At 42.9% G+C, this 27,170-nt stretch overlaps 2 protein-coding genes across 2 annotated transcripts in view; both read left to right on the forward strand.

Moving 5' to 3' along the window:
• Positions 1 to 27,170, forward strand: part of LOC141047227 (uncharacterized) — a 480,556-nt gene that overhangs the window by 313,935 nt on the left and 139,451 nt on the right. The window lies entirely within an intron of this gene.
• Positions 1 to 27,170, forward strand: part of LOC141047265 (uncharacterized) — a 165,071-nt gene that overhangs the window by 60,679 nt on the left and 77,222 nt on the right. Inside the window, exon 8 of the mRNA XM_073542272.1 lies at positions 22,857 to 24,464. Coding sequence (XP_073398373.1) covers positions 22,857 to 24,464 — 1,608 coding nt within the window. The remainder of the gene's footprint in view (positions 1 to 22,856; positions 24,465 to 27,170) is intronic.

The following is a 27,170-nucleotide window of genomic DNA, read 5'->3' on the forward strand; positions in this document are numbered from 1 at the left end:
CTGTTGAATCACTTCATTCTTATCCAGGTACTTACATACATGTTGTTTAATAATTTGTTCAAAAATCTTTCCTGGTATAGAAGTCAGACTCACCGGCCTATAGTTCCCTTGTCCACTTTTTTGCCCTTTTTTAAGATAGGAACAACATTTGTTCTTCTCCCGTCTTCTGGGACTTCTCCTGTTCTCCAAGACTTTTCAAAGATTATGGAGAATGGTTCAAAAATTTCTTCTGCTATCTCCTTCAGTACTCTGTGGTGTAATTCATCTGGGCCTGGAGACTTTAATTAATTTAGGTTAGCTAGGTGTTTCCTCACTATCTTTCTGTTTATAGATATCCTGGATTCTTTTATTCCCTTAATGGGACAGTGAAGATCAGTTGATGTTACATTTCCTTTCTGAGAGAAAACAGATGCAAAATAGGAATTTATAAGTTCGGCCTTCTCAACATTCTGTCTTACCATTTCATTATTTTCGTCCTGTAAAAATCCTACAGCATCTTTGACTTTTTTTTTTTTTTACTTTTGACATATCCTCCAAACTTTTTTTTTTTATTGCATTTGACGTCTCTTGCAAGCCTTAATTCATTGTCAGCTTTAGATAATCTGCTTCATGCGCTGCAGGTTCTACAGACAGCATTATATTCTACTTTAGATATGCCTTCCTGTTTCCGTTTGATAAATGTCTCTTTCTTCCTTTTTAGCATGCGTTTAAGTTCTCTGTTCATCCATCCTGGTTTCCTTAAATGCTTCATATTCTTCCATCTTTTTGGAATTGCTAACGATTGTACTTTGAGAATCTCATTTTTCAAGATTTTCCCCATCCTTCCTGGACATTTGTCAATAATGATATCCATCCATTGATTTTCTCTGTCCCATGACCTCAGTGAGTGAGCTCAGCTATGGCATGCACTCCCCTTTTGAAAGTTATGAAAAAGCTTCTGAGTGCCATAACTAGGGCTGCGAAGCTCACAGTGGGATGACAGAAGTATCGTAGGTTTTAGGACAAAATTAGCTTTCACTTAAGTCTAAACATGGTGTAGCTGTGTGGTTTGATCTGGTCGAAATCAGTTTCTCGGCTCCTCCTGATCTCTGGCATTTCAAAACCCACCATTGGGCAGCTCTACTGATGCAGATGCGAAAAATGTAATTTTATCACTTCTGCGAATACTGGTGTTATGATATTCAAGCTTGCAAGGACAAAGAGAATATCTGGTTCAAGAACTGCTTCCAACCAGTTTAGGGTCGTAACTGCTCTTTGTGCTGCTGGCACGCTAGGGTCTCATATTACACAGCTGTATAGCAGGGGAGAGGGAGGGGGGTCACAGCTTAATGAAGGGGAATGTCTGTGATCTGTGCCTGCCTGGCCCTTCCAAATCCAGATGATGTAGCGGAGCTCTGTATGTGTGCTTGAACAATAAGACATTACGTCATAATTCCTGACGTTGTTAAACCCCATCTGCCACCTTTCGGCCAAAGTTTCCAACTTATCCAGTAGCAGAATACTATCTTTTCCTCTTCGCCACGACAGCACCCACTGAGAGAGGGGATCCGCCCCCGGAACAGGAAACCTACAGAGAGAGAAATGGGGCGGTCCCCCTCGCTCCCTCAGTTTGGTTTCCTGTTCCTGGAAAGGAACCCGCAGAAGAGGATACCTGGTCTGGTAGCCGCCTGCGTGCATAATATGAGCAGCAGGGGCCCCAGGACTGGAAGCAGCGTCGGGCGGAGAGGCGATTTTTTTTTTTTTTTTTTTCTCCCCCCAGAGCTGGTAATGCAGGTGAGGCCGGAGGTAAGAAAGGTGCCAAGGCTCACTGAAGGGACGGGGCGTACACCCCCCCCCCCAACCGACCCGTGGAAGGGGCGAGCGCATTACAGATGCCACGAGGGCATATCCGGGATGGTGGCCGTGCGCCCCCCCCAGGAGAAAGCAGAGGGGCCTGAGTGTTGTGCCAGGCAGCGCTACTGGAGATCATACCTGCGGCAAGGGGTGCGGCCGGGTGCGTGGGTGTCACTGTCCGGCGGCCGCTGCATAAGCACTTCCAGCGGCGCTCCCAGGCAGAGGAGACCCGGAAGTGGTAGCACAACTTTCGGGGTCAACACAGGAGGCGGCGATCACGGGGAAATGCCTGCGCATGCGCAGATGGGGCAGGAAAAAAAAAAAAAAATGGTGGAGCATCAATGAGAAAAACCTATAAAAAGAAGCCACGAGCATAGCGCCAATGCGCAGTCATGTCATCCATAGATGACCCAGCTTCGCTCCCGTTAAATCAGCCAGTGGAATCCCCACATGGCAGCAGACAAAGCGGTACTACAAGGAGAAGTAGTAGCACCAGAAGAAGTGGCAGCTCCAGGAAGGAATATAGCGGACCTTCCAGACAAGACGAGCCCTTAGAGAAAAAACGTAAAAAGAAAAAACCGTCCCACGCCTCGCCTAGGCCTGAGTCGCGGACCCCGCAGCCGGTAGTTTACTGACGAAACTCACGGGTGAGTGTTTTTAGTCAGAATAAATAACTGATGTCCGTTTTTTCTGGTCCACACCCCCCTTTTTTAGGCCAAAAGAACGGAGAAGGCGAAAAATAGTGTGCCTTATGTTCTCAGCCACCCTAAAAAATTGTCAGTCGTGTATTGAGGAGGCCTTACAGGACGAATCCTCACGGAAGAAGGAGGATATCCGAGCGATAATTAGAGAAGAGCTACGGGCCTTAGGCAGCTCCAGTAGTCTGGGAGGTCACTCCTCCATGAGAGAAATGGGTTCACCAAGAGGGGGAGCTTCGCCGGCGTCAAACTCACCGTCAGAAACCGGGGATCTAGACTCTGATAGATCCCAGGAATACCCTTCCTCAGAGGATGAGGAGCAGACGTGCTTCCCTACAGATAGCGTCAGTAACTTGGTTAAGTCGGTCTGGAATACCATGGGGCTACCAGAGAGTAGGGACCCCAAGACTCCGCAAGACATAATGTTTGCAGGCATTTCCCATAAAAAGGTCCGAGCGTTCCCAGTGGTCCCAGCTATAAAAGAGCTAGTAAAAAGGGAATGGGAGAAACGGGCAGAGAACCTTCCTCCCCTTAACGTCAAAGCGTAAATATCCTTTTGACGACGAGGAATTGACGGCTTGGTCGAGAGCCCCCAAGGTGGATGCGGCAGTGGCCTCTACCTCTCATAGATCCTCCCTGCCGGTAGAGGATTCAGGAACTTTGGCTGACTCATTGGATCGTAAGACCGATACACTCCTTAAACCAGTGGTTTTCAACCAGTGTTCCGCGGCACACTAGTGTGCCGCGACACATGGTCGGGTGTGCCGCGTGTCCGCATGGCTAATTTACATGCGATGCAAATTAGCCATGTGGAGGCAAGCAGGGCGGCGGGTCGGAGAGGCAGCAGTCCCGTGTTCCTGTGTCGCTTCCTCCCTGACACAGCAGTCAGCGGCGCAGCTGGATGACATCATTCAGCCCCGCGGCTGCTGTGCCAGTGAGAGGAAGCTGCCAGTGAGGAGAGGTGAGGGGGGTGTGTGTGTGTGTCTAGGTGAGAGGTGTGTGTTAGTGTGCGTGTGTAGGTGAGTTGATGGATGTGATGAGAAGCAATGATGGGAGTCATGGAGAAGGCGGTGATGGGGAGAGGGCAATGGAGAAGGCGGTGATGGGGGTGATAAGAAGGCGGTGGTGGGGAGAGGGCAATGGAGAAGGCGGTGATGGGGGTGATAAGAAGGCGGTGGTGGGGAGAGGGCAATGATGGGGTTGTCGAAAGGGCAATAATGGGGTGGTGGGGAGAAGGAAATGATGGAGGTAGTGGAATGGGCAATTTCTACATGAAGGGGATTATGATGGGGCATATTACTACAAGAAGGTGATAATGATGGGGCATATTACTAAAAGAAGGGGATAATGATGGGGCATATTACTAAAAGAAAGGGATAATTATGTGGCTCATATATTGCAATATAAAGGGGTACAATGAGAAATACTATGGCCATGAGGCTGGAGTACAAGCGCCAGCTCATATACTATATATATATATATATATATATATATATATATATATATATATATATATATATATATGGTATATGCTGATAATTATGTGGCTCATATACGTGGGACTGTATGTATGACTTTACATGGGACTGTATATATATATATATATATATATATATATATATATATATATATATATATATATATATGGGAATACATGGGACTGTATGTATGAGGTTACATGGGATTGTATACATGAGGGGGTTATCCTTTTTTATTTAACTTTTTTAAAATAAATAATTTATTGAAAGGACCTCACACTGAGTGAGTAAAAATACATTTAGAATCTATATTATTAACTATATGTATAATATGTACTGTTTTAGTGTCATTTTGTGCCATTTTGGTTGGTGGTGTGCCCCGGGATTTTTTACATATAAAAAGTGTGCCGCGGCTCAAAAAAGGTTGAAATTCACTGCCTTAAACGATCCTGGGAAGCATGTACGGCAGCTTTTAAGCCCGCAATAGCAGCCACGTGCACGGCAAGGTCAATGTTGGTGTGGCTGAATGACCTAGAGGACAATATTAAGAATGGAGTGGCCAGGAGAAAACTCCTGTCCTCTATGCCCCTCATTAAAGGAGCAGCTGCCTTCCTCTCCGATTCCTCAACGGACTCTCTCCGTTTATCCGCTAGAGCAGCAGGACTAACCATTGCAGGCCGGCAGGCCTTATGGTTGAAGGGGTGGAAAGGAGACACGCAAACAAAAACTAAACTGTGTGCTATACCCTGCCAGGGTAAGTACTTATTTGGTACGGGACTGGACGAGATCTTAACAAAAGCGGGGGAGAGAAAGGTTTTCCTAACCCGTATATTCCCTTTAATAGGAGGGCCTACAGAAAACCGCCGTTTGGCAAAAAGACTTTAAACCCCAGGATCGCTGGGGAAATAAGGACCCCAAACAAAGGGGCAATCTATTCGGGAAACGTCCCTTCAGAGGAGACAGGTTCCGCTAATACCAGTACACCGGTAGGTGGCAGACTACTGAAATTCAGCCACCAATGGGGGAAGGTAACATCAAACCCATGGGCCATTGATATCGTCTCATCGGGCCTAAAACTAGAATTCGTTCGGCATCCACCGAACCTCTTCCTATTGACTTCCATGAAATCCCAGATACAGCAGGAAGCACTAGAGATGGAGATTGCAGTACTGCTAACTAAACAGGTCCTGATAGAGGTCCCAGGGGACGAAAGAGGAATGGGCTTTTATTCTCCTATTTTTAATCCCAAAACCAGATGGCTCTTTCAGGACTATAATAAATTTAAAGAAGCTTAATACCTTCTTGAAGCTGAGGCCATTTAAGATGGAGTCAATAAATTCTGCAATAAAACTTTTGTTTCCCAGGTGTTATATGGCAGTCTTGGACCTAAAGGATGCCTATTACCATCTCCCCATATTCCGAGAGCACCAGAGGTTCCCGCGGGTAGCGGTCTGGTTCAAGGGTCGGATTGAGCATTTCCAGTTTGCGGCAATGCCATTCGGGCTATCCATGGCTCCTCGGGTATTTACCAAATTGATGCTGGAGGTGATGTCGTATGTAAGACTGAATGACGCCCTAGTGATCCCTTACTTGGACGACCTACTTGTAGTGGGGAATTCTGTTTCTCAGTGCGAAACAAGAATGGCTTAGATTATCTCATCCTTACAAACACTAGGCTGGCTAATTAACTGGGAGAAGTCCAGGCTAGAACCAGTGACCTGTCAGAGGTTCCTAGGCCTGCAAGTAGATTCCGTAAGCCAGAAATGCTTTCTACCAGACTCTAAAGCGGTGGCCATAATCAATAAGATACAAAATACTATAGGAAGACCCGTAATATCATTGAGACAGGGTATGTCCTTGCTGGGGTCCCTGATATCGTGCATCCCAGCGGTGCAATGGGCTCAGTTCCACTCCAGAAAGCTACAATGGGCTATTCTGCAGGAAACAGACTGCAGGGACGGTTGGAAGGGAGGATGTCTCTATCGCCGGAAGTGGTTAATTCCCTAAAGTGGTGGTTGAATCCTACCAATTTGTCAAAATGGTATCGCAATCCACCTGCGCCTATTAACTAGTTAAATTTCGCTGTCAAGCGCTGACAGCAGGCATTTAACTAGTACTTCCGGGGCGTGGCCGGAAATAAGCGCATTGCTAACCCCGGTCTTGTAATCGGGGGTCAGCAACACGTTGCAATGACAACCAGAGGTCTCATAGAGACCTCTATGGTTGCTGATGGCAGATTGCTATGAACGCCACCCTGTGGTCGGCGCTCATAGCAATGCTGTATTTCTGCTACATATAGATGCCTATATGTAGCAGAGCCAATCAAGTATGGGATGCTTCTAGCATAGAAGCTTCTAGTAAGGGATGCTTCTCCCATGGAGGCTATTGAAGCATGCCAAAATTTTAAAGTGTTTAAAAATTTTAAGAAAATAAAAAAGCAAGTTTAAATCGCACCAATCAAAATAAAACCATTAAAAAAAAAAAAATCAAACCTACACGTATTTGGTGTTGCCGTGTTCAGATTTGCTTGATCTATCAATAAAAAAAGGATTAACCTGATTTGCTTAATGGTTTAGAAAGAAAAAAAATCAAAACAGAATTATATATATATATATATATATATATATATATATATATATATATATATATATATATATATATATATATTTTTTTTTTTTTTTTGGTTGCCACAAGATTACATTAAAATGCAATAACTGGCGATCTAAAGAACGTATCTGCACAAAAGTGATAGCATTAAAAACCTTAGCTTGTCATGCAAAATATAAGCTTTCACACGACCCGAGATCAGGAAAAAGAAAGATGCTACGGGTCTTGGAAAATTGCGTGTTTTTTTTTTGTTTTTTTAGCAAAATTTTTTTTTCACCACTTGGATAAAAGAGAACCTAGACATGTTTGGTGTCTATGAACTCATAATCACCTGGCGAATCATAATGGCAGGTCAGTTTTAGCATTTCGTGAACCTACCAAAAAAGCCAAACAAAAAACAAGTGTGGGATTACACTTTTTTTTGCAATTTCACCGCACTTGGAATTTATTTCCCGTTTTCGAGTACACTACATGGTTAAACCAATGGTGTCGTTCAAAAGTACAACTCGTCCGGCAAAAACATAAGTCCTCACATGGCCATATTGACTGAAAAATAAAATAGTTATGGCTCTGGGAAGAAGGGGAGCAGAAATGAAAACTAAAAACCGATAATAGCTCCGATCATTAAGGGATTAATTTTGGGATTTCTTTGTCTCTTGACATTTCACCTAGCATTTTACTTTACACCATGAATACCGTGGAGAAGAAGGTGTTTAATATATTACCTTTGATAGGGAGAGGATTAAATTAACCCTTCACGGTTGATCCAGTGATTTCCAAATTATTCCACAGAGTGTTGCTAGCAACTCAAATGACCAAACGGAGACGTGTTTCTGTATAGGACGATCCAAGGAGATCACTAAACCCGTTTATTTTAGTCACTTCTTTTATAATATTTTGCTTAATTATGCAAAGTTCTCAACTACCAATAGCATCATTTCACTTTATAAGCCAATAATATTGCAAGAAAACCGGAAACTGCATATATGTCTGTATTTACATAGCATAGAAATTAGTATAATGGCATATTCTTCAGAGTAATACCCCCCCCCCGGTCCCTTATCATGCACCTGATGAGGAACAGTCTGGTTTCATGACAGCCTGCACTTTTATCCCAATTACAAAAATTTATCTTAAAGCAACAAAGATGGAGAAACGAAACCTTCAGAGAATGGAGAAATGAAACCCTCAGCTTTGATTTTAGTTTTAACCCTTCACAATCCCCACTAGATAAATTTTTTTTAAAAACACATATGCAGCATCAGAGGTGCTATCCCAAGTTAACAGTTTGAGGGGTACTGGTCTTCACATGACTGATGCCGTGTTACCAGTCATGGCTGTCGCGGCGCACCCGTCCCCCTGTGTACTGCAATTCACGAATAACAATTTTTGATGACGGTGGTGGAGATCTTTTGTAGGTAGCCATGTGCTTGGCTTCAACATCTTCATCAAGTAGCATTTTGAGATCGGTGCAGAGAAGAGCAGGGGCAACGACTCCTTTGGTATCATCAATAGCTGTCTTAGTGCAGAATTTCCTAATACATACAGAAATACACCAAAAAGCAAGTTTTAGTATCACATATACAACAAGGATATAGGCAGCAATGTGTAACAAGCTCTGTAAGATCCCAGCTATCCAGCCCCCAATTCCCTTAAACCAATTGGCTGGATTGAGAAAGGAGAAGGTGTCTGACCACCAACTGTCCTTAGTACGATCATTGTCTTTATTGTATTGATCTCTGAGTCTTTGAATATCTTCTAACTTTAACTTCATAGTACTGTTAGGATCTATATAATGACAGCAAGCGGGTCCAATGACCTGACACATACCACCTTGTGCTGCTGTTAAGTAGTCCAGCACTATAGTATGTTGATTAGTGACTATAATTTTGTTGATTTTGGACAGCAACAGTAGTATTAAGTATATCCAATATATCCCAAATTTGATCATCTAGATAGTCTATGAAACAAAGGAAAATTACCAAGTGATGTACACGAACCACAGTTGATGAATGTGTGTATAAAAAAAATTAGTAAAAACCAAAGAAAATGTAACAAAAATAATATTTATTATAAATTCAGACACAATATGCGACTGCAATAGAGAAAAAACATATAAAAATATTATAATATGACAAAAGGAACCCGTAGGTGTATTAATACTTTAATAGCATATCATGTTAATCTCACCATTGTACAAAAAGGGTTTTTGTATGGGATGTAAATTCGGCATATATAATAAAGTCCCCAAATACAGCAACAAAAATGTGTAAAAGTGCAAAAAAAAAAAAAAAAAAAAAAATATATATATATATGCAATGATAAAATAAACAATTGTGACTGCATCAAGATATATGATGTGATACACTGAAAAGGAAAAAAAAAAAATAAAATATATGAAAAGCACATATATATTGCATTAATATATATGTGCTTTTCATATATTTTATTTTTTATTATTTTTTCCTTTCAGTGTATCACATCATATATCTTGATGCAGTCACAATTGTTTATTTTATCATTGCATATATATATATATATATATATATATATATATATATATATATTTTTAGCACTTTTACGCATTTTTGTTGCTGTATTTGGGGACTCTATTATATATGTCGAATTTACATCCCATACAAAAACCCTTTTTGTACAGTGGTGAGATTAACATGATATGTTATTAAAGTATTAATACACCTACGGGTTCCTTTTGTCATATTATAATATTTTTATATGTTTTTTATCTATTGTAGTCGCATATTATGTCTGAATTTATAATATTATTTTTGTTACATTTTCTTTGGTTTTTACTAATTTTTTTATACACACATTCATCAACTGTGGTTCGTGTACATCACTTGGTAATTTTCCTTTGTTTCATTGATACCGGATGGTCTGCCATCCAACCTTAAAGGAACACATTGCTAATTTATTAAATTACATATAATATATAATTTATTTATTCATTATATATTGTTGGAGTGTTCTTTTTCTCTTTTCATCTAGATAGTCTGTGGCTCTGACCAATTTATCCCACATTTGTGTAATCATAGGGTAATTGAAAATAGAACTGAAAATTTTATTGGCCACACTCATCTGTACTATATGTGGTCTCCCTGAAGGGCGGGGTGAATTGTCCGCAGCTCTTTTGCATAATGTATGTTTGGGTATAGCCTGTGTATCCAACTGTTTGTTAGGAATAACAAAGGTGGTCGGGGTCAAGCGACACCAGAGTCAAGTACCTCTTACTCCTACTGGCAACCATTTATAAGCATTGTCTCCACATACCCAGAACATATCATCAGGTAAATGCCATAGGGCTGAATGTTGCAGTAGCAATCTATGAACTAAGTCTATGAATGCAGATGCATTCTGAAGCATACACCAAGCTGGAGATTGCCCTAAAGGACTACAATAACCTACATCAGGATTTCCACAAGTGGGGGTTCCTGGTACATATTCAGAGGACTCATTACAAGATATATTGCCAGGAATACTGGCACAGGTTTCTTAGAACCCTGGGGAAACAAATTAGAAAATTTCCCATGACTTATTATGTAACCTTCTTTCTAACAACATTGGTTTGAAGGCATCAGTAGAGTGTGACATTACATTGAAACTGACTTGTAAACCATACGTTGGAACTTGCCCTAGATTGGTTAGACTAGTCTTATTCTTAGGTACCCAAGCCCCTCCTTTGTAGGGCAAATATTGAAGTTGTGTATTGCTTCCTGAAAGGTTACCTTGCCACCAGGGGTATCCCACCCATCCCACAATAGGTATACCAACAGTTAAATTCCATAACTTAGCATTATTTGTGGCATTATTAGCGAGTGTGTCAGAACAGTTAGTCCAAGCAAATAACTCCTCAGGTGGAACAGGGATAGCCAAAAAGGGGATGCTTGTGGCTGACACTGGTGAATACGTGCAGATCCAACAGTCTGCCAGAGACTGGGAATTGTCCAACAAATCTCTCAGTAATTTTTCATGATGTTGTATAAAATTATTATTCAAGGACGTTGGGGAATTTATGCTGTCCCATGCGGTTACCAGTAATAATATGGAAAATGCGAAAGACCAAAACATTATGCCCCTTATTTGCTATTGGCTTGTTTAACCAGCTTGCAGTGCAATGCGTGAATCCAAGTCTGTCTTCCTTCTAGTTTCACTGATGTAGGGGTGATGAGGAGGACCTGATAGGGACCGTCATACAAGGGTTCTAGTCCGTGCTTTCTGACATGTCTTTTCACGACTACCAAATCACCAGGCTTCAGGTTATGACAGGTGTCAGTTTCTGCTGAATCTGGAAGAGAAGAAGAAACTAGAGCATGGGTGTTAGCAAGATTTTTACTAAGCTGAAGTGTGAGGGGGGCTGGGGTTTGTTGTGTGCTCCACTGATAAGGGACGAGCTGTGTACTCGCAGTCGCTCTGGGCGCGATGGTGGGGGCTGCTGTTACAGCAGGAGCTGTCACAGCTGCCGCTGTTGGTTTATTTTTCTGTTTCCCTGCTGCTGCAGAACGGGATAAATTCTTCTGAAAACTTTTTATTACTTTCAATGCATCATCCGGAGTGGAATTCTCAAGGTCAGGTCTAACTGACATTATTGCCTCTTGCAATTCGGGTTTAAGGCTGGATATCAAAGCTGCCACAAAAACATGTGTATGGGCTTTATTATAAAGTGAGAATCCCAGATATCTAAATACTATCATAAGACGCCCATAGAACTTCTCGGCAGTTTTCCCCTTGTCCTGTGTGACATCTGTGAGAGAGGTAGCTTGGTCCGCTAGTCTATCTTGTGCCCAAACCTTTAAAGCATTGCAGAAATCAACACCACTCTCATAGGTTCCCCCATCCAAGTTCACATTATACATTATGCCACCCTCAATAATTGGAAAATACCCCTCCCCAGCTTTTACTCTTTGGGGAGTGGAATAAATCTCTCGATTTGCTGCCATTTGCCTGTAGAAAGCCATGGGGGAAGTCTCTGGGTCGGGTAATTGATTGCAAAGAGTGCCAATATGGGATGGGGTGAAGGGAGTATATTTTGACCTGTCAGGAGTGGTTTCCACATTATCTTCAAATTTGGATATTGGTGACAACTCGTGGGGGAGGAGGTAGCGGTAGTACGGGCACAAGAGGCATCTGCTGTGGGAGCGGGGCAGGAGGCTCTGTTACAGTTAGAGATTGTATTGCCTGATGTGCCGTTAGGCGGCTGTCGAGGACAAATCGGACCTCTTCCAATTTTATGGGGTTTTCCTGTATACACCGCTCTATTGCTGATACTATGACCATGGCAGCATCCTTCCTGGGATATTGAAAAATACCGGCAGAGATTAATGGTATAGCCACTGTACGTTGAGGCATCGTACCGGGGGGAACAAAGGAGGCATACAGGATTGCGTTCTGGACAGCCTCAGTAAGCAATTGTTGGGACCTAGGAATATTGATAGGATCATATCGTGGTCCCACTGCATGTATTACATATTGACACAGCAGCTGTCCTGCTCTGGTTGCTGCGACCTGTTCTGTTTCTACCTGGCCATACGTTTGTATATACGAATCAGATTCTTCCTGTATCATGGGTCCGCCTTTTTGTGAAAATTTTTGCGGCTAGTCCTCCAGCATGGCGAAGTTGACTATTCGCGGCATTTACTATGGCCCCAACATGCTGCTTCGTGAGATCCCCTGTCCCTATCCTAAAGAGCACATCATAACAGTGGGGTCCAGGAATAATATTGGAATACATTTCCTGGAAATCTTCTATCTCCTCTGAGTATCCTGTCTCTGACCGAGTGACTAAAGTAGGAGGGGGTGGATATTCATAACCACTAGCAATATTAGGCATAGCGGGGACGGAGGCTGGCGGCAGATGATAATAGGTACCGTCAGCGTTTAACAATGGAAAGGTAGGGGCTGCTACTCCCGGTCCCCTCATACAGTTGTGGCCAAAAGTATTGACACCCCTGCAATTCTGTCAGATAATACTCAGTTTCTTCCTGAAAATGATTGCTAACACAAATTCTTTGGTATTATCTTTATTTAATTTGTCTTAAATTAAAAAACACAAAAGAGAATGAGGCAAAAAGCAAAACATTGATCATTTCACACAAAACTCCAAAAATGGGCCATACAAAAGTATTGGCACCCTCAGCCTAATACTTGGTTGCACAACCTTTAGCCAAAATAACTGCAACCAACCGCTTCCGGTAACCATCAATGAGTTTCTTACAATGCTCTGCTGGAATTTTAGACCATTCTTCTTTGGCAAACTGCTCCAGGTCCCTGATATTTGAAGGGTGCCTTCTCCAAACTGCCATTTTTAGATCTCTCCACTGGTGTTCTATGGGATTCAGGTCTGGACTCATTGCTGGCCACCTTAGAAGTCTCCAGTGCTTTCTCTCAAACCATTTTCTAGTGCTTTTTGAAGTGTGTTTTGGGTCATTGTCCTGCTGGAAGACCCATGACCTCTGAGGGAGACCCAGCTTTCTCACACTGGGCCCTACATTATGCTGCAAAATTTGTTGGTAGTCTTCAGACTTCATAATGCCATGCACACGGTCAAGCAGTCCAGTGCCAGAGGCAGCAAAGCAACCCCAAAACATCAGGGAACCTCTGCCATGTTTGACTGTAGGGACCGTGTTCTTTTCTTTGAATGCCTCTTTTTTTTTCTCCTGTAAACTCTATGTTGATGCCTTTGCCCAAAAAGCTCTACTTTTGTCTCATCTGTCCAGAGAACATTCTTCCAAAACATTTTAGGCTTTTTCAGGTAAGTTTTGGCAAACTCCAGCCTGGCTTTTTTGTCTCTCGGGGTAAGTGGGGTCTTCCTGGGTCTCCTACCATACAGTCCCTTTTCATTCAGACGCCGACGGATAGTACGGGTTGACACTGTTTTACCCTCGGACTGCAGGGCAGCTTGAACTTGTTTGGATGTTAGTCGAGGTTCTTTATCCAACATCCGCACAATCTTGCGTTGAAATCTCTTGTCAATTTTTCTTTTCCGTCCACATCTAGGGAGGTTAGCCACAGTGCCATGGGCTTTAAACTTCTTGACACTGCGCACGGTAGACACAGGAACATTCAGGTCTTTGGAGATGGACTTGTAGTCTTGAAATTGCTCATGCATCCTCACAATTTGGTTTCTCAAGTCCTCAGACAGTTCTTTGGTCTTCTTTCTTTTCTGCATGCTCAATGTGGTACACACAAGGACACAGGACAGAGGTTGAGTCAACTTTAATGCATGTCAACTGGCTGCAAGTGTTATTTAGTTATTGCCAACACCTGTTAGGTGCCACAGGTAAGTTACAGGTGCTGTTAATTACACAAATTAGAGAAGCATCACATGATTTTTCGAACAGTGCCAATACTTTTGTCCACCCTCTTTTTTGTTTGGTGTGGAATTATATCCAATTTGGCTTTAGGACAATTCTTTTTGTGTTTTTTTTCATTTAAGACAAATTTAAATGAAGATAATACCAAAGAATTTGTGTTTGCAATAATTTTCAGGAATAAACTGAGTATTATCTGACAGAATTGCAGGGGTGTCAATACTTTTGGCCACAACTGTATGAGGGGACCGGGAGTAGCAGCCCCTACCTTTCCATTGTTAAACGCTGACGGTACCTATCAAGAACCCTACAGATACTCGAAGGCCTTGGGTGGATACCGAACCTCCAGAATTCTGCCCTCTATCCTTCCCCGAGGAGGAAATTCCTGGGGATCCTCTTGGTTTCGGAGAAAAGAACCTCCTTTCTCCCCGAAGATCGGCAAAAAGACCTTCGGCAAAAAATAATCAGGTTCAGAGACCAAAGGGCACCAACATTGAGGGATGCCATGTCCATCCTGGGTTCCCTGACGGCGTGCATTCAGGCGGTATCCTGGGCACAAGCTCATACACGAGTCCTCCAATCATATGTCCTGATGAACGCGAGGAAGTATCCGAACAACCTATCAAAAAAGGTTCTGCTTCCAGGACATGTAAAAGCGGCTCTTTGGTGGTGGCTGAGTTACAGAAACCTGAGACGAGGAGTAAGGTTTTGGGATCAACTTCCTCTAAAAGTGCTATGTACCGATGCCAGCCTGTGGGGCTGTGGTCGAGGATTCGTACTTTCAGGGGCAGTGGCCCCAGAACATAAGATCCGTATCTTCAAACCTAAGAGAGTTGACGGCGGTGGAAGAGTCACTGAAAGCCGCATCAGCCCTGGTCAAGAACCATCACGTGACCATGGTGGCATATCTCAGACACCAAGGGGGCACAAAGTATGCCAGTCTAAAAAAAAAAGTAGCAACAAGAATCTTCCTCTGGGCAGAGAACCACCTGTTATCCATTTCCGCAGTACACCTGAAGGGGTCGGAAAACATCAAAGCAGACTTCTTGAGCAGGAAGGACGTCCATCCAGGAGAATGGTGTCTGAACCAGGAGGTCTTCCAGACCCTAGCCTCAAAATGGGGAGACCCAGAAGTCGACCTGTTCGCGAATGCGCAGAATGCAAAAATAGAGATTTATTTCTCCCTCAGTCCCACGTACGGAGCCCAGGGGACGGATGCATTTGCCCATCCATGGGCCTTCAGACTGGCCTATGCTTTTCCCCCAATCCCGATGCTGGCAAGAACGTTACAAAAAAATTAGAGCAGATGGAGTCACAACGATCCTAGTGGCTCCCATGTGGCCACGGTGGAGCTGGTACAGCGCTCTGTTGGACATGGCCCAAGAGGGTCCCTTGCTTCTGCCCCAAAGGACCGACCACCTGTTTCAGGGTCCCTTACTACACCCGAACCCAACCAGGCTATGCCTAGCAGATTGGTTATTGAAGCCAATATTCTCAAGGCTAAAGGGTTGTCGGATGAGGTAATCCGGACCCTTCAAAAAAGCAGAAAGCTGGTGACGAATGCAATTTATAGCAAAATATGGAAAAAAATGTGCTCCTGGGGCCCCTGACCCCTCCCATCCAAATATTGCCCAAATACTTGACTTCCTGCAGAAAGGGTTAGATCTAGGCCTTACTCCAAGTACGTTGAAGGTACAGGTATCTATCCTTAGTTCTTTTTTTGACCAAGACCTAGCCAGACACCGCTGGGTCAAGCGATTCATGGTAGCGGCAGGCAGGATTCGCCCTTCACTCCCTAATCTGGTTCCCCCTGGGATCTTAATTTAGTACTCAACAGCCTGACACAGGCCCCGTTTGAACCCCTGTCAGAAATCTCATTAAAGATTCTTACACTTAAAACTGTTTCTGGTGGCAATCACATCGGCTAGACGGGTGGGGGAGCTACAGGCCCTATCAGTACAGGAACCTTACCTCCTACTCAATCCAGACAGTATAATACTATGCCTAGACCCCTCCTTTTTGCCCAAGGTGGTGTCAGACTTTCATAGAAGCCAGGATATCGTGTTGCCCTCATTTTGCCCAAATCCTTCTAATCCGAAGGAGGGAAGGTTTCATACCCTGGACGTTCGCAGGGTAGGTCTCCACTACCTTGAGGCAACCAGGGATTGGAGAATCGATCAGAACCTGTTCCTCCAGTATTCGGGAAGAACCAAAGGGAAGAAAGCGGCAAAGAACACTATAGCAGGCTGGATCAAGCAGTCCATCTCTCTGGCATATTCTGCAAGAAATCTCTCTCCTCCTGAGTCGTTAACAGACCACTCCACTCGATCAGTCGCTACGTCCTGGGCAGCGAGGGGAAATACGTCTTCGGAGCAGATATGCAGAGCTGCTCCCTGGTCCTCTGTGCACACCTTTACTAGGCACTATAGACTGGATTTCAATAGGGATCTGACATTCGGCAGACGCGTCATGCAAGCCGTAGTCCCTCCCTAGAAAAATTAACGTTGGCATGACTCCAAGGTGGCTGTCATGGAAGGTGACTAGAGAAAATAGAATTAGACTTACCGGTAATTCGGTTTCTAGGAACCTTCCACGACAGCACTAATTTCCCTCCCTATATGATATGTTTGCCTGATGATTCCTGCTCTACTGGCGGTAACTATTCATGCTAGTATGTCAGAAAAAACACTGAGTAGCAGGAAGGGGAGGGTTATTTAACCTCTTTGTGTTCCTGTCCCCTATTAGGGCGGGGAGACCACCTCCAAGGTGGCTGTCGTGGAAGGTTCCTAGAAACCGAAATACCGGTAAGTCTAATTCTATTTTTCTTCCACGGAAGCATAATTCTCTCCTTTTAGAGCTAAATATCCTTCAGTTGTGCACAGATCTGGAGCGGCCATACAGTCTGTTCCACTGGGTCAATAATCCCCCTCTGGGAAGCCCAAGATTCGGTACTCGGTGAAAGGAGGAGGGCGTCTCAGACTATCCCGCCGGATACCTCTGGATATGGATATATATATTCCTGAGTTACGTATCCTACCCAATCTTCGATCACCTCACCACACCTGATACTAACAGTGATCAGGATTTCAGGATATTTTGACTATAAAGAGAGTCACAATCACTGGTCAATCCGGGGTGTCCGTTCCTTATGAGGTACGGTTCGAGCACTGGGCCCCCAACTGGACTGCACCTCTATATGATTCCACCCAAGAATCACCCCACCATCGGGGACAAACCTCAGATCCTCTTTGCAGAAACAAGCACAGGAAAACCACACCAAAACGGTCAGTCTGAACAGTATAACTGCCAACTTACCGTGGTTGTTGTGGGGGATGATCAGTCCCAATTTTCCAGCACCTGTGTCCGGTCCAAGGGTCCTTTGTCTTGTTGTCCTCCGGGGGCAGAGGCGTCCCTATTCGGGGGCCCCACGTTGGGCGCCAGCTGATAGGGAGAGGATTAAGTTAACCCTTCACGGTTAATCCCGTGATTTCCAAATTATTCCACAAAGTGTTGCTAGCAACTCAAATGACCAAACGGAGACGTGTCTCTGTATGGGACGATCCAAGGAGATCGCTAAACCCGTTTATTTTAGTCGCTTCTTTTATAATATTTTGCTAAATTATGCAAAGTTCTCAACTACCAATAGCATCATTTCACTTTATAAGCCAATAATATTGCAAGAAAACTGGAAACTGCATATATGTCCGTATTTACATAGCATAGAAAGTAGTATAATGGCATATTCTTCAGAGTAATACACCCCCGGGTCCCTTATCTTGCACCTGATGAGGAACAGTCTGGTTTCATGACAGCCTGAACTTTTCTCCCAATTACAAAAATTTATCTTAAAGCAACAAAAATGGAGAAACGAAACCTTCAGCTTTGATTTTAGTTTTAACCCTTCACAGCATTTTCCTCAACATCTACAGCCATTCTTTTCTCACAATTTTTTAAGGGGCCTACACTTTCACTTTTGATACTTTTACTATTGATATAGTTGAAGAACAGTTTGGGATTAGTTTTACTCTCCTTAGCAATGTGCTTCTCTGTTTCCTTTTTTGGCAGCTTTAATTCGGTTTTTAGATAAAGTATTTTTCTCCCTATAGTGTTTTTTTTTTTTTTTTTTTTTTTTATAGAGCTTCAACGGTGCCATCCTGCTTTAGTAGTGTAAATGCTTTCTTTTTACTGTTCATTGCCCCTCTTACTTCTTTGTTTAGCCACATAGGAAAAACCCAATTTCTTGTCTTTTCATTCCCACAAGGTATAAACCGCTTACAGTGCCTATTAAGGATGTTCTTAAACATTTCCCATTTATTTTCTGTATTCTTATTTCTGAGGCCTTTGTCCCAGTCATCCAGATTAAAGGCATCTCTAAGCTGGTCAAACTTTGCCTTCCTAAAGTTCAGTGTATCTGTGACTCCCTGACAAGTCCCCCTAGGGAAGGACAAGTGAAACTGCACAATATTGTGGTCGCTATTTCCTAGATGCCAGACGACCTGCACATTTGTTATTCTGTCAGGTCTATTAGATAGAAACACAGTATATCAAACATGAAAAAATACCGTATTTTCCGCTTTGTAAGACGCACTTTTTTTCCCCAAAATTGAGGGGAAAAAGGGGGTGCGTCTTACAAAGAGGATATACATTTGCGCTGCCACTGAGGGTACTTGCCGCGGCACTCTGTGCCCTGATGCTGCCGCTGCGCTGTCCGCCACCGCCGCGCTCCTGTCCCCCGGTGGTTTCTTTCGCCCCACCGCCGCCGCCGCGCTCTGTCCCGTTCAGCGTGGGGGGGTCTCTGTCGCTCCATGCCTGCTTTCTTCCTGGAAAATGGCCGCCGCGCATGCGCAGACGGACATGTCGGCACTGAAATCTCGGGAGATGAGATTTCAGCGCTGAAATCTCATCTCCCGAGATTTCAGTGCCGAGATGTCCGTCTGCGCATGCGCGGCGGCCATTTTCCAGGAAGAAAGCAGGCATGGAGCGACAGAGACCCCCCCACGCTGAACGGGACAGAGCGCGGCGGCGGCGGTGGGGTGGAAGAAACCACCGGGGGACAGGAGCGCGGCGGTGGCGGACAGCGCAGCGGCAGCATCAGGGCACAGAGTGCCGCGGCAAGTACCCTCAGAACGGGACAGAGCGCGGCGATGGCGGCAAACACCGGGGGAGAGCGCGGCGGTGGTGGCAAGCATCAGGGGACAGAGGGCGGCGGCAGTAACAGACACCGGCAGCGGCACGCTGCACATCAAAACACCCCCTCATCCCAGCAGCAATGTTCCACTCCGGCCTCCTCCATCACCACCCCTGGAAAGCAATAAGACGCATGGATTATAAGATGCACCACCATTTTATTAAAAATAAAGTTTTTTTCCTATTTTTCTCCTCAAAATTTGGGGTGCGTCTTATAATCCGGAGCGTCTTATAAAGCGAAAAATACGGTACTCTGTTGTAAAAAATATATATAGTAAACGGCAAGTGCACTGTCCTACCGACTTGTTCGCAGTGTTCATGGCCCGTATGTTTGTATTTTATAGGTCTATTAGATAGTATTAGGTCTAAAAGTGCTGCTCCTCTGGTTGGATTCTGCACCATTGTGAAAAATAATTATTCTTGGCTATTAGCTGAAACCTGTTGCCTTTCTGGGTTTCACAAGTCTCTGATTCATAGTTAATATCTGGGTAGTTAAAGTTTGCTAAAACAAGGGCGTCATTATGGGTTGCAGCTTCATCTATCTGCCTTAGTAGTAGACTTTCCATTGTTTGTTATATTTGGGGGTTTGTAACAGACCCCAATGAGAATTTTGTTACTATATTTCCCACCATGTATTTCGAGCCATGTGGACTCGACATCCTCATTCCCTTTGCTAATATCCTCCCTTAAAGTGGACTTTAGACAAGACTTTACATAAAGACAAACCCCTCATCATCTCTGATTTTTACTATCCTTTCTAAACAGACTGTAACCCTGTAAGGTAACTGCCCAGTCATGGCTTTCATCTAACCATGTCTCGGTTATTCCCATTATATCATAGTTACCTGTAGATATTTCTGCTTCTAGTTCTTCCATCCTGTTTATCAGGCTTCTGGTGTTTGCGAGCATGCAGTTTAGATTTTGTTTTGTTCCAATATCCTCCCTGTGGATTGTTTTAGAAATGTTGTTACCTCCCTTCCGAGTATGTTGTCTTGGGTCTTCTTTGCCGCAACTGATATCCTTGATCAGTATTTTTCTGGCTTCATGATAGTGTCTGTTTTTCTTTCCGTCCCCTCTTCTTTTAGTTTAACGTAAGTATGTAACAGTCCAGACACAGAGGGCTATTAAATGCATAAAGTTTATGAGAACATGATACGAGGAACCTGGTTATGGTAAAAATTTTGAATGGGCAACACAGGGATAGTTAGATTATTGTGTTGAGGCGGTAGGCCTGTCTGAAGAAATGTGTTAAGGGCACATTTAAAACTGTGGGTATTGGGGATTAATCGAATTAACCTGGATAGTGCATTCCAAAAAATTGGCGCATCATGTGAAAAGTCTTGGAGACAGGAGTGGGAGATTCTGATTATTGAGGATGTTAATCTCCGATCATTAGCCGAAATGAGGGCACGGGTAGGGTGAAAACAGACGAGGGAGGAGATGTAGGGTGGTGCTGAGCCATTGAGTACTTTTTGGGTAAGGGATGCTTAACCAGTGTAATGACTGGCACAAGGTACTGGCATCGGTGTAACGGTTGATGAGGAATATGATCCTGGCTGCAGCATTGAAGACAGATTGGGAAGAGGGGAGAGTTTGGTAAGAGGGAGACTATTAGTAGAGAGTTACAATAGTCCAGATGAGAATGAATAAGAGAAACAGTAAGAATTTTTGCACAGCTGAAAGTAAGTTTTTGAGCTGCAGATAACAAGAGGAAGCCATTGATCAGATGTGGGGGGATGAATGAATGCTCTGAATCAAGTATGACCCCAAGACCAAGACAGCGGGCATTTTGCTGGGGAGTAATGGTAGACCCACACACGGAAATGGCAATGTCGGGCATAAGGTTTGTTGAGGGAGGAAACACAAGGAGTTCAGTTTTTGACAGGTTCAGTTTCAGAGGTAGGACATGATGTTGGAGACATCGGTAGCGATGGTACTGGAAACCAAATCTACTGATTGTCCAATGGGGTCAGTATAGGAGAACAGGAGGAGGTCTAGGACTGATCCTTGAGGAACCCCCCCAACAGTAAAGGGAAGACGAGTGGAGGAGGAACCAGCAAAAGATACAGTGAAAGAGCAGTCAGTGATAGGAGAACCAGGAGAGAATGGTGTCCTTGAGGTCAATGGAGCAGAGTATAGTGAGGGGGAGCTGATGATACACCATGTTGAATGCTGCAGAGAGATCCAGGAGAATTGGCAAGGAGTAGTTACCATTAGATTTAGCTTTTAGTAGATCATTAGAGACTTTAGTGAGGGCAGTTTCATTAGAGTGTCAAGAGCGGAAACCGAATTGAAGAGGGTCGAGAAGAGTTATCTGAGAGATAGCGGATCAGACGGGAGTGGACCAGGCATTCAAGGAGTTTAGAGATGAAGGGAAGATTAGAGACAGGTCTATAGTTAACATCACAGCTTTGGTCGAAGGATGGATTTTTAAGTAATGGATGTATGATGGAATGCCTAAATGAGGAGGGAAAGATACCGAAAGAGAGAGGTTGAATACTTTTGTTAGGTGAGTGGTGACAGCAGGGGAAAGGGACTGGAGGAGATGTTACAGATTAGGGTCTCTTGTGCAAGTAATAAGACAAGAAGATGCAAGGTGTCTGATCATTTCTTCTGTGACTGGTTCAAAATCATAGAGTGAGCTATATGCAGTGGTGGAGGGAGGACAGGTCATGGTATGAGGGGATTGGGAGAAAATTTCCTGTTGGATATGGTCAATTTTTTTCTTTGAAGTAATTGGCCAGATTGTCAGCGGAGATCCTTGGTTGGGGCCTGCACTCTTGGGTTGAGTAGGGAATGAAAAGTGTCCAAGAGACATTTATGGTCATTGGATAGTGAGGTGATGAGCGTGTTGAAATAGGTTTGTTTGAAGAGGTGAAGGGCAGTGTTGTATGTTTTAAGCATAAACTTATAATGGATGAAATCTTTGGGTAGATTTTCTCCATTTCTCCACAGACGTTTGGCGCCTGGAGCACTGCTGTAGGAAACGTATTTGCAGCGTGTGCCAGGGTTGTCGCTGTCTGTGCCGAGTTGTTCTATGTATAGGAGGTGCGGTTTCATCCAGGGCACTTTGCAGTGTTTCATTATAATGCTTCAGTGCAGAGTCAGGACATGAGAGGGAGGAGATGGGGGCCAATGATGACTGCAAGTTCTTCATAAGATTCTGGGTGTTAATGGCCTGTATAATTCTATAAATGTGGAAAATGGAGGTGACTTGAGCGGGATGGCAGTCTTAACCGAGAACAAAAGAAGATTGTGGTCTGAAAGCGGGAGAGAGGAGTTGGTAAAAATCATACACTGAGCAAAACTGGGAGAAGAGCAAGTTGAGGGAGTTTCCAACTTCATGCGTAGGAGAGTTAGTAAGTTGCGAAAGTCTGAAGGAGGAGGTTAGAAATAAAAGGTAAGTAGCAGAAATGGAGAGGAGAAAAGCAATGGGGACGTTAAAGTCTCTACCTGTACCTGAGTGGGGCTTGTTTTTTGTGAGATGAGAAGAAGATTTTATTGTTATTTTCACCTGCACTTGGGAGGCAGAATGAACAAACAGTCGAACACCACGCTCTACTGGTTCATGCTATGAGGTTTTCTATCAGACTGTGAAATGTCATTTGTCTTGGTGAATAATTAAACTTTTTTTTAACATAACTTGCATTTTTACAGGTTAAGTAAAAATGTTAAATATAAATTTCAAGGTTTTATTAAAAAATAATCTGTTTTATTCTTGGCAGATGACTGTACCAGGAGATCAGAGACATATCTGACATCTTCAATTTTTAAATCAAATGATCTTGAGATTACACAGGATACAATTGAAGTGAATGCCATTACTCCAGATCTACCAATAACATCATCCATTCGCAACAAAGATCTACCATCTGATCCTTTGAAACCGGTCCTGTCTTCTGATTCATTACCGATCCCTGGGGAAAATCTAAGTCACAAAATGAGCATTAAAAAACAAACTGATAAAGCAAAGAAGCCAATTTCATGCTCAGAATATGTAAATAATTTTCCCCTTGAGAAGTCTTTTCTTACATATCAAAAACATCACACAGCAGAGAATAGATTTTCTTGTTCCAAGTGTGGGAAATGTTTTAACAATAAATCACATCTTGTTACACATCAGAGAACTCACACAGGGGAAAAGCCATTTTCATGTTCAGAATGTGGGAAATGTTTTAACAAGAAAGCAAATCTTGATAGTCACCATAAAACTCACACAGGGGAGAAGCCTTTTTCATGTTTAGAATGTGGAAAATGTTTTAACCAGAAATCAATTCTTAACACACATAGGAGAACTCACACAGGGGAGAAACCTTTTTCCTGTTCAGAATGTGGGAAATGTTTTAACAAGAAAGCAAATCTTGATAGCCACCATAAAACTCACACAGGGGAGAAGCCTTTTTCATGTTTAGAATGTGGAAAATGTTTTAACCAGAAATCAATTCTTAACACACATCAGAAAACTCACACAGGGGAGAAGCCATTTAAATGTTCAGAATGTGAAAAATGTTTTAGCCATAAATCAAGTCTTATCACACATCAGAGAATTCACACAGGGGAGAAGCCATTTTCCTGTTTAGAATGTGGGAAATGTTTTAACGATAAATCAATTCTTGTTTCACACCAGAGAACTCACACAGGGGACAAGCCATTTTCTTGTTCAGAATGTGGGAAATGTTTTCACAGTAAAGGGGGTCTTGATAGCCACTATAGAACTCACACATCAGAGGAGAAGCCTTTTTCCTGTTCCGAATGTGGAAAATGTTTCAACCAGAAATTAAGTCTTATCACACATCAGAGAAGTCACACAGGGGAGAAGCCATTTTCGTGTTCAGAATGTGGAAAATGTTTTAGCCATAAATCAAGTCTTAACAAACATCAAATAACTCACACAGGGGAGAAACCATTTTCATGTTCAGAATGTGGGAAATGTTTTAACAAGAAAGCAAATCTTGATAGCCACCATAAAACTCACACAGGGGAGAAGCCTTTTTCATGTTTAGAATGTGGAAAATGTTTTAACCAGAAATCAAGTCTTAACAAACATCAGATAACTCACACAGGGGAGAAGCCATTTTCATGTTCAGAATGTGGAAAATGTTTTAACCAGAAATCAAGTCTTAACAAACATCAGATAACTCACACAGGGGAGAAGCCATTTTCATGTTCAGAATGTAGAAAATGTTTTACCCATAAATCAAATCTTACCGCACACCAAAGAACTCACACTGGAGAAAAGCCTTTTTCATGCTCAGAATGTGGAAAATGTTTTAAGAAGAAATCATCTCTTCTTAGCCATCAGAGCAGTCACACGGGGGAGAAGCTTTTTTTACGTAATGTGGGAAATGTATTACATGGAAATTAACTCTTAATAATCTTCTGAGAATTCACACGGGAGAAGCCTTTTTCATCTTCAGAATGTTGTTTTAACCGAAAATTGTACCTTCTCATGATTGGTCTCTTTAAAATAAAAACACCCATACTCTCCTTCCATGCTGGGGCTTATCAGTTGGTGTCTCGATTTGCGTTCTCGCATTTCTTTTTGAAGGGCTCATCTTTGCCTTCCAGTGCATTACTGCCTCAGCTTTGAAAAAGAAGCACTCTTAACCCCCATAATACAAGACATCTCAAGCCTGTAAGTCCTGCAATTTCTACTTTACTGTTGGTCTCACAAGAAAAGAGCTCCACAAATCTCCTTGTGTTTTCACCGAAGCCCACATACTGAGCAATGTTTCCTTTGCAAAGAAATTTTCCTCCCCTCCTCCCAAGACACAGGGGATTCTGATATACAGAATACCATAATTGATCTGTATTTCATATTGCGTCTATCACTAGTAGACAAGACATGGAGCAATATACAGCTCTGGCACAAATTAAGAGACCACTGCAAAATTTTCATTTTGTCTGATTTTTCTCTTTATAGGTATACTAGCTAAAGAGCCCGGCGTTGCCTGGGCATAGTAGCCAACTGTGGTTAGTTATAACAAATTATAATGATTATATTGCACATAAACAGTGCATCTAATCCTATCCTGTGTGATACTGACTGCTGGGCCGTGTATCTAATCCTATCCTGTGTGATACCGTCTGCTGAGCTGTGTATCTAATCCTATCCTGTGTGATACTGACTGCTTAGCTGTATATCTAATCTTATCCTGTGATACTGACTGCTGAGCTGTGTATCTAATCCTATCCTGTGTGATACTGACTGCTGAGCCGTGTATCTAATCCTATCCTGTGTGATACCGTCTGCTGAGCTGTGTATCTAATCCTATCCTGTGTGATACTGACTGCTGAGCTGTGTATCTAATTCACTCCTGTGTGATACTGACTGCTGAGCTGTGTATCTAATCCTATCCTGTGTGATACCGTCTGCTGAGCTGTGCATCTAATCCTATCCTGTGTGATACTGTCTGCTGAGCCGTGTATCTAATCCTATCCTGTGTGATACTGACTTCTGAGCCGTGTATCTAATCCTATCCTGTGTGATACTGGGCTCACCCTGCAGTCTGTGTCAGAGGGTGGTCTGTGTTGGCATGGTAATATATTGTGTTATTTGCAGCTTTACAGAAGGACGATAACACCTTAGAAATGATAAGAATAATAGGCCTCAGTTACCACAACTGTCTACAAAAAAAACTTGCTGATAGCAACCAATCACAGCTCATTTTTCATCTTTTAAACAGCTCTGGGACAGCATGGCGAGTTTTGAGTGGCAACTTTTGTGTTTTGACTTTTATGTGGCGAGGTTCGTGTATGTGTGATGAAATGTGTGCTGAGGGTGGTAAATGTGTTGAAGCTCGTGGTACTGTGTGGTGAATTTTGTGTGTTCATATCCTTGTGTGTGGTGAGTATCCCATGTTAGGTCCCCACCTTAGCAACTGAATGGTATATACTCTTTGGCGCCATCGCTCTCATTCTTTAAGTCCCCCTTGCTCACATCTGGCAGCTGTCAATTTGCCTCCAACACTTTTCCTTTCACTTTTTCCCCATTATGTAGATAGGGGCAAAATTGTTTGGTGAATTGGAACGTGCGGGTTTAAAATTTCGCCTCACAACATAGCCTATGACGCTCTCGGGGTCCAGATGTGTGACACTGCAAAATTTTGTGGCTGTAGCTGCAACGGTGCAGATGCCAGTACATACATACACTTTTTGCCCATTATGTAGATAGAGGCAAAATTGTTTGGTGAATTGGAACGCGCGGAGTTAAAATTTTGCCTCGCAACATAGCCTATGACGCTCTCGGGGTCCAGACGTGTGACTGTGCAAAATTTTGTGGCTGTAGCTGCGACGGTGCGGATGCCAATCCCGGACATATACATACATACATACATACATACATACATGCACATTGAGCTTTATATATTAGATTTTTGAGTAAAATGTAAATTGCGTTTTTATTCTGTAAACTACCGACAATATGTCTTCGAATTTCTAAGCACTAAATTTTGTATTTATTTTCAGAAAATGAGAAATGGTCAAAATAACAAAAAAATCCAGTGCTTGCAGACCTCAAATAATGCTAAGAAAACAAGTTCATAATCATTTAGAAGCAACAACACTAATGTTAACTCAGGAAGAGTTCAGAAATCAATATTTTGTCAAATAACCATGATTTTTAATCACAGCTTTCATGCGTCTTGGTGTATACTACGAGTTATTTTTAATGGTTTCAACACTCCAATTAATTATTTTACTAATTATTGATATGGTTTGATATAATAAATATATTACAGACCAAAAGTTTGGACACCCCTTCTCAGTCAAAGAGTTTTCTTCATTTTCATGACTATGAAAATTGTAGATTCACTCTGAAGGCATCAAAACTATGAATTAACACATGTGGCATTATATAATTAACAAAAAAGTGTGAAACAACTGAAAATTTGTCTTATATTCTAGGTTCTTCAAAGTAGCCACCTTTTGCTTTGAATACTGCTTTGCACACTCTTGGCATTCTCTAGATGAGCTTCAAGAGGTAGTCGCTAGAAATGGTCTTCCAACAGTCTTGAAGGAGTTCCCAGAGATGCTTGGCA

Source organism: Dendrobates tinctorius, unplaced genomic scaffold (assembly GCF_039654945.1).
Source record: "Dendrobates tinctorius isolate UK_male_01 unplaced genomic scaffold, ASM3965494v1 ptg000126l, whole genome shotgun sequence".
Classification (NCBI taxonomy): Eukaryota; Metazoa; Chordata; class Amphibia; order Anura; family Dendrobatidae; genus Dendrobates; species Dendrobates tinctorius.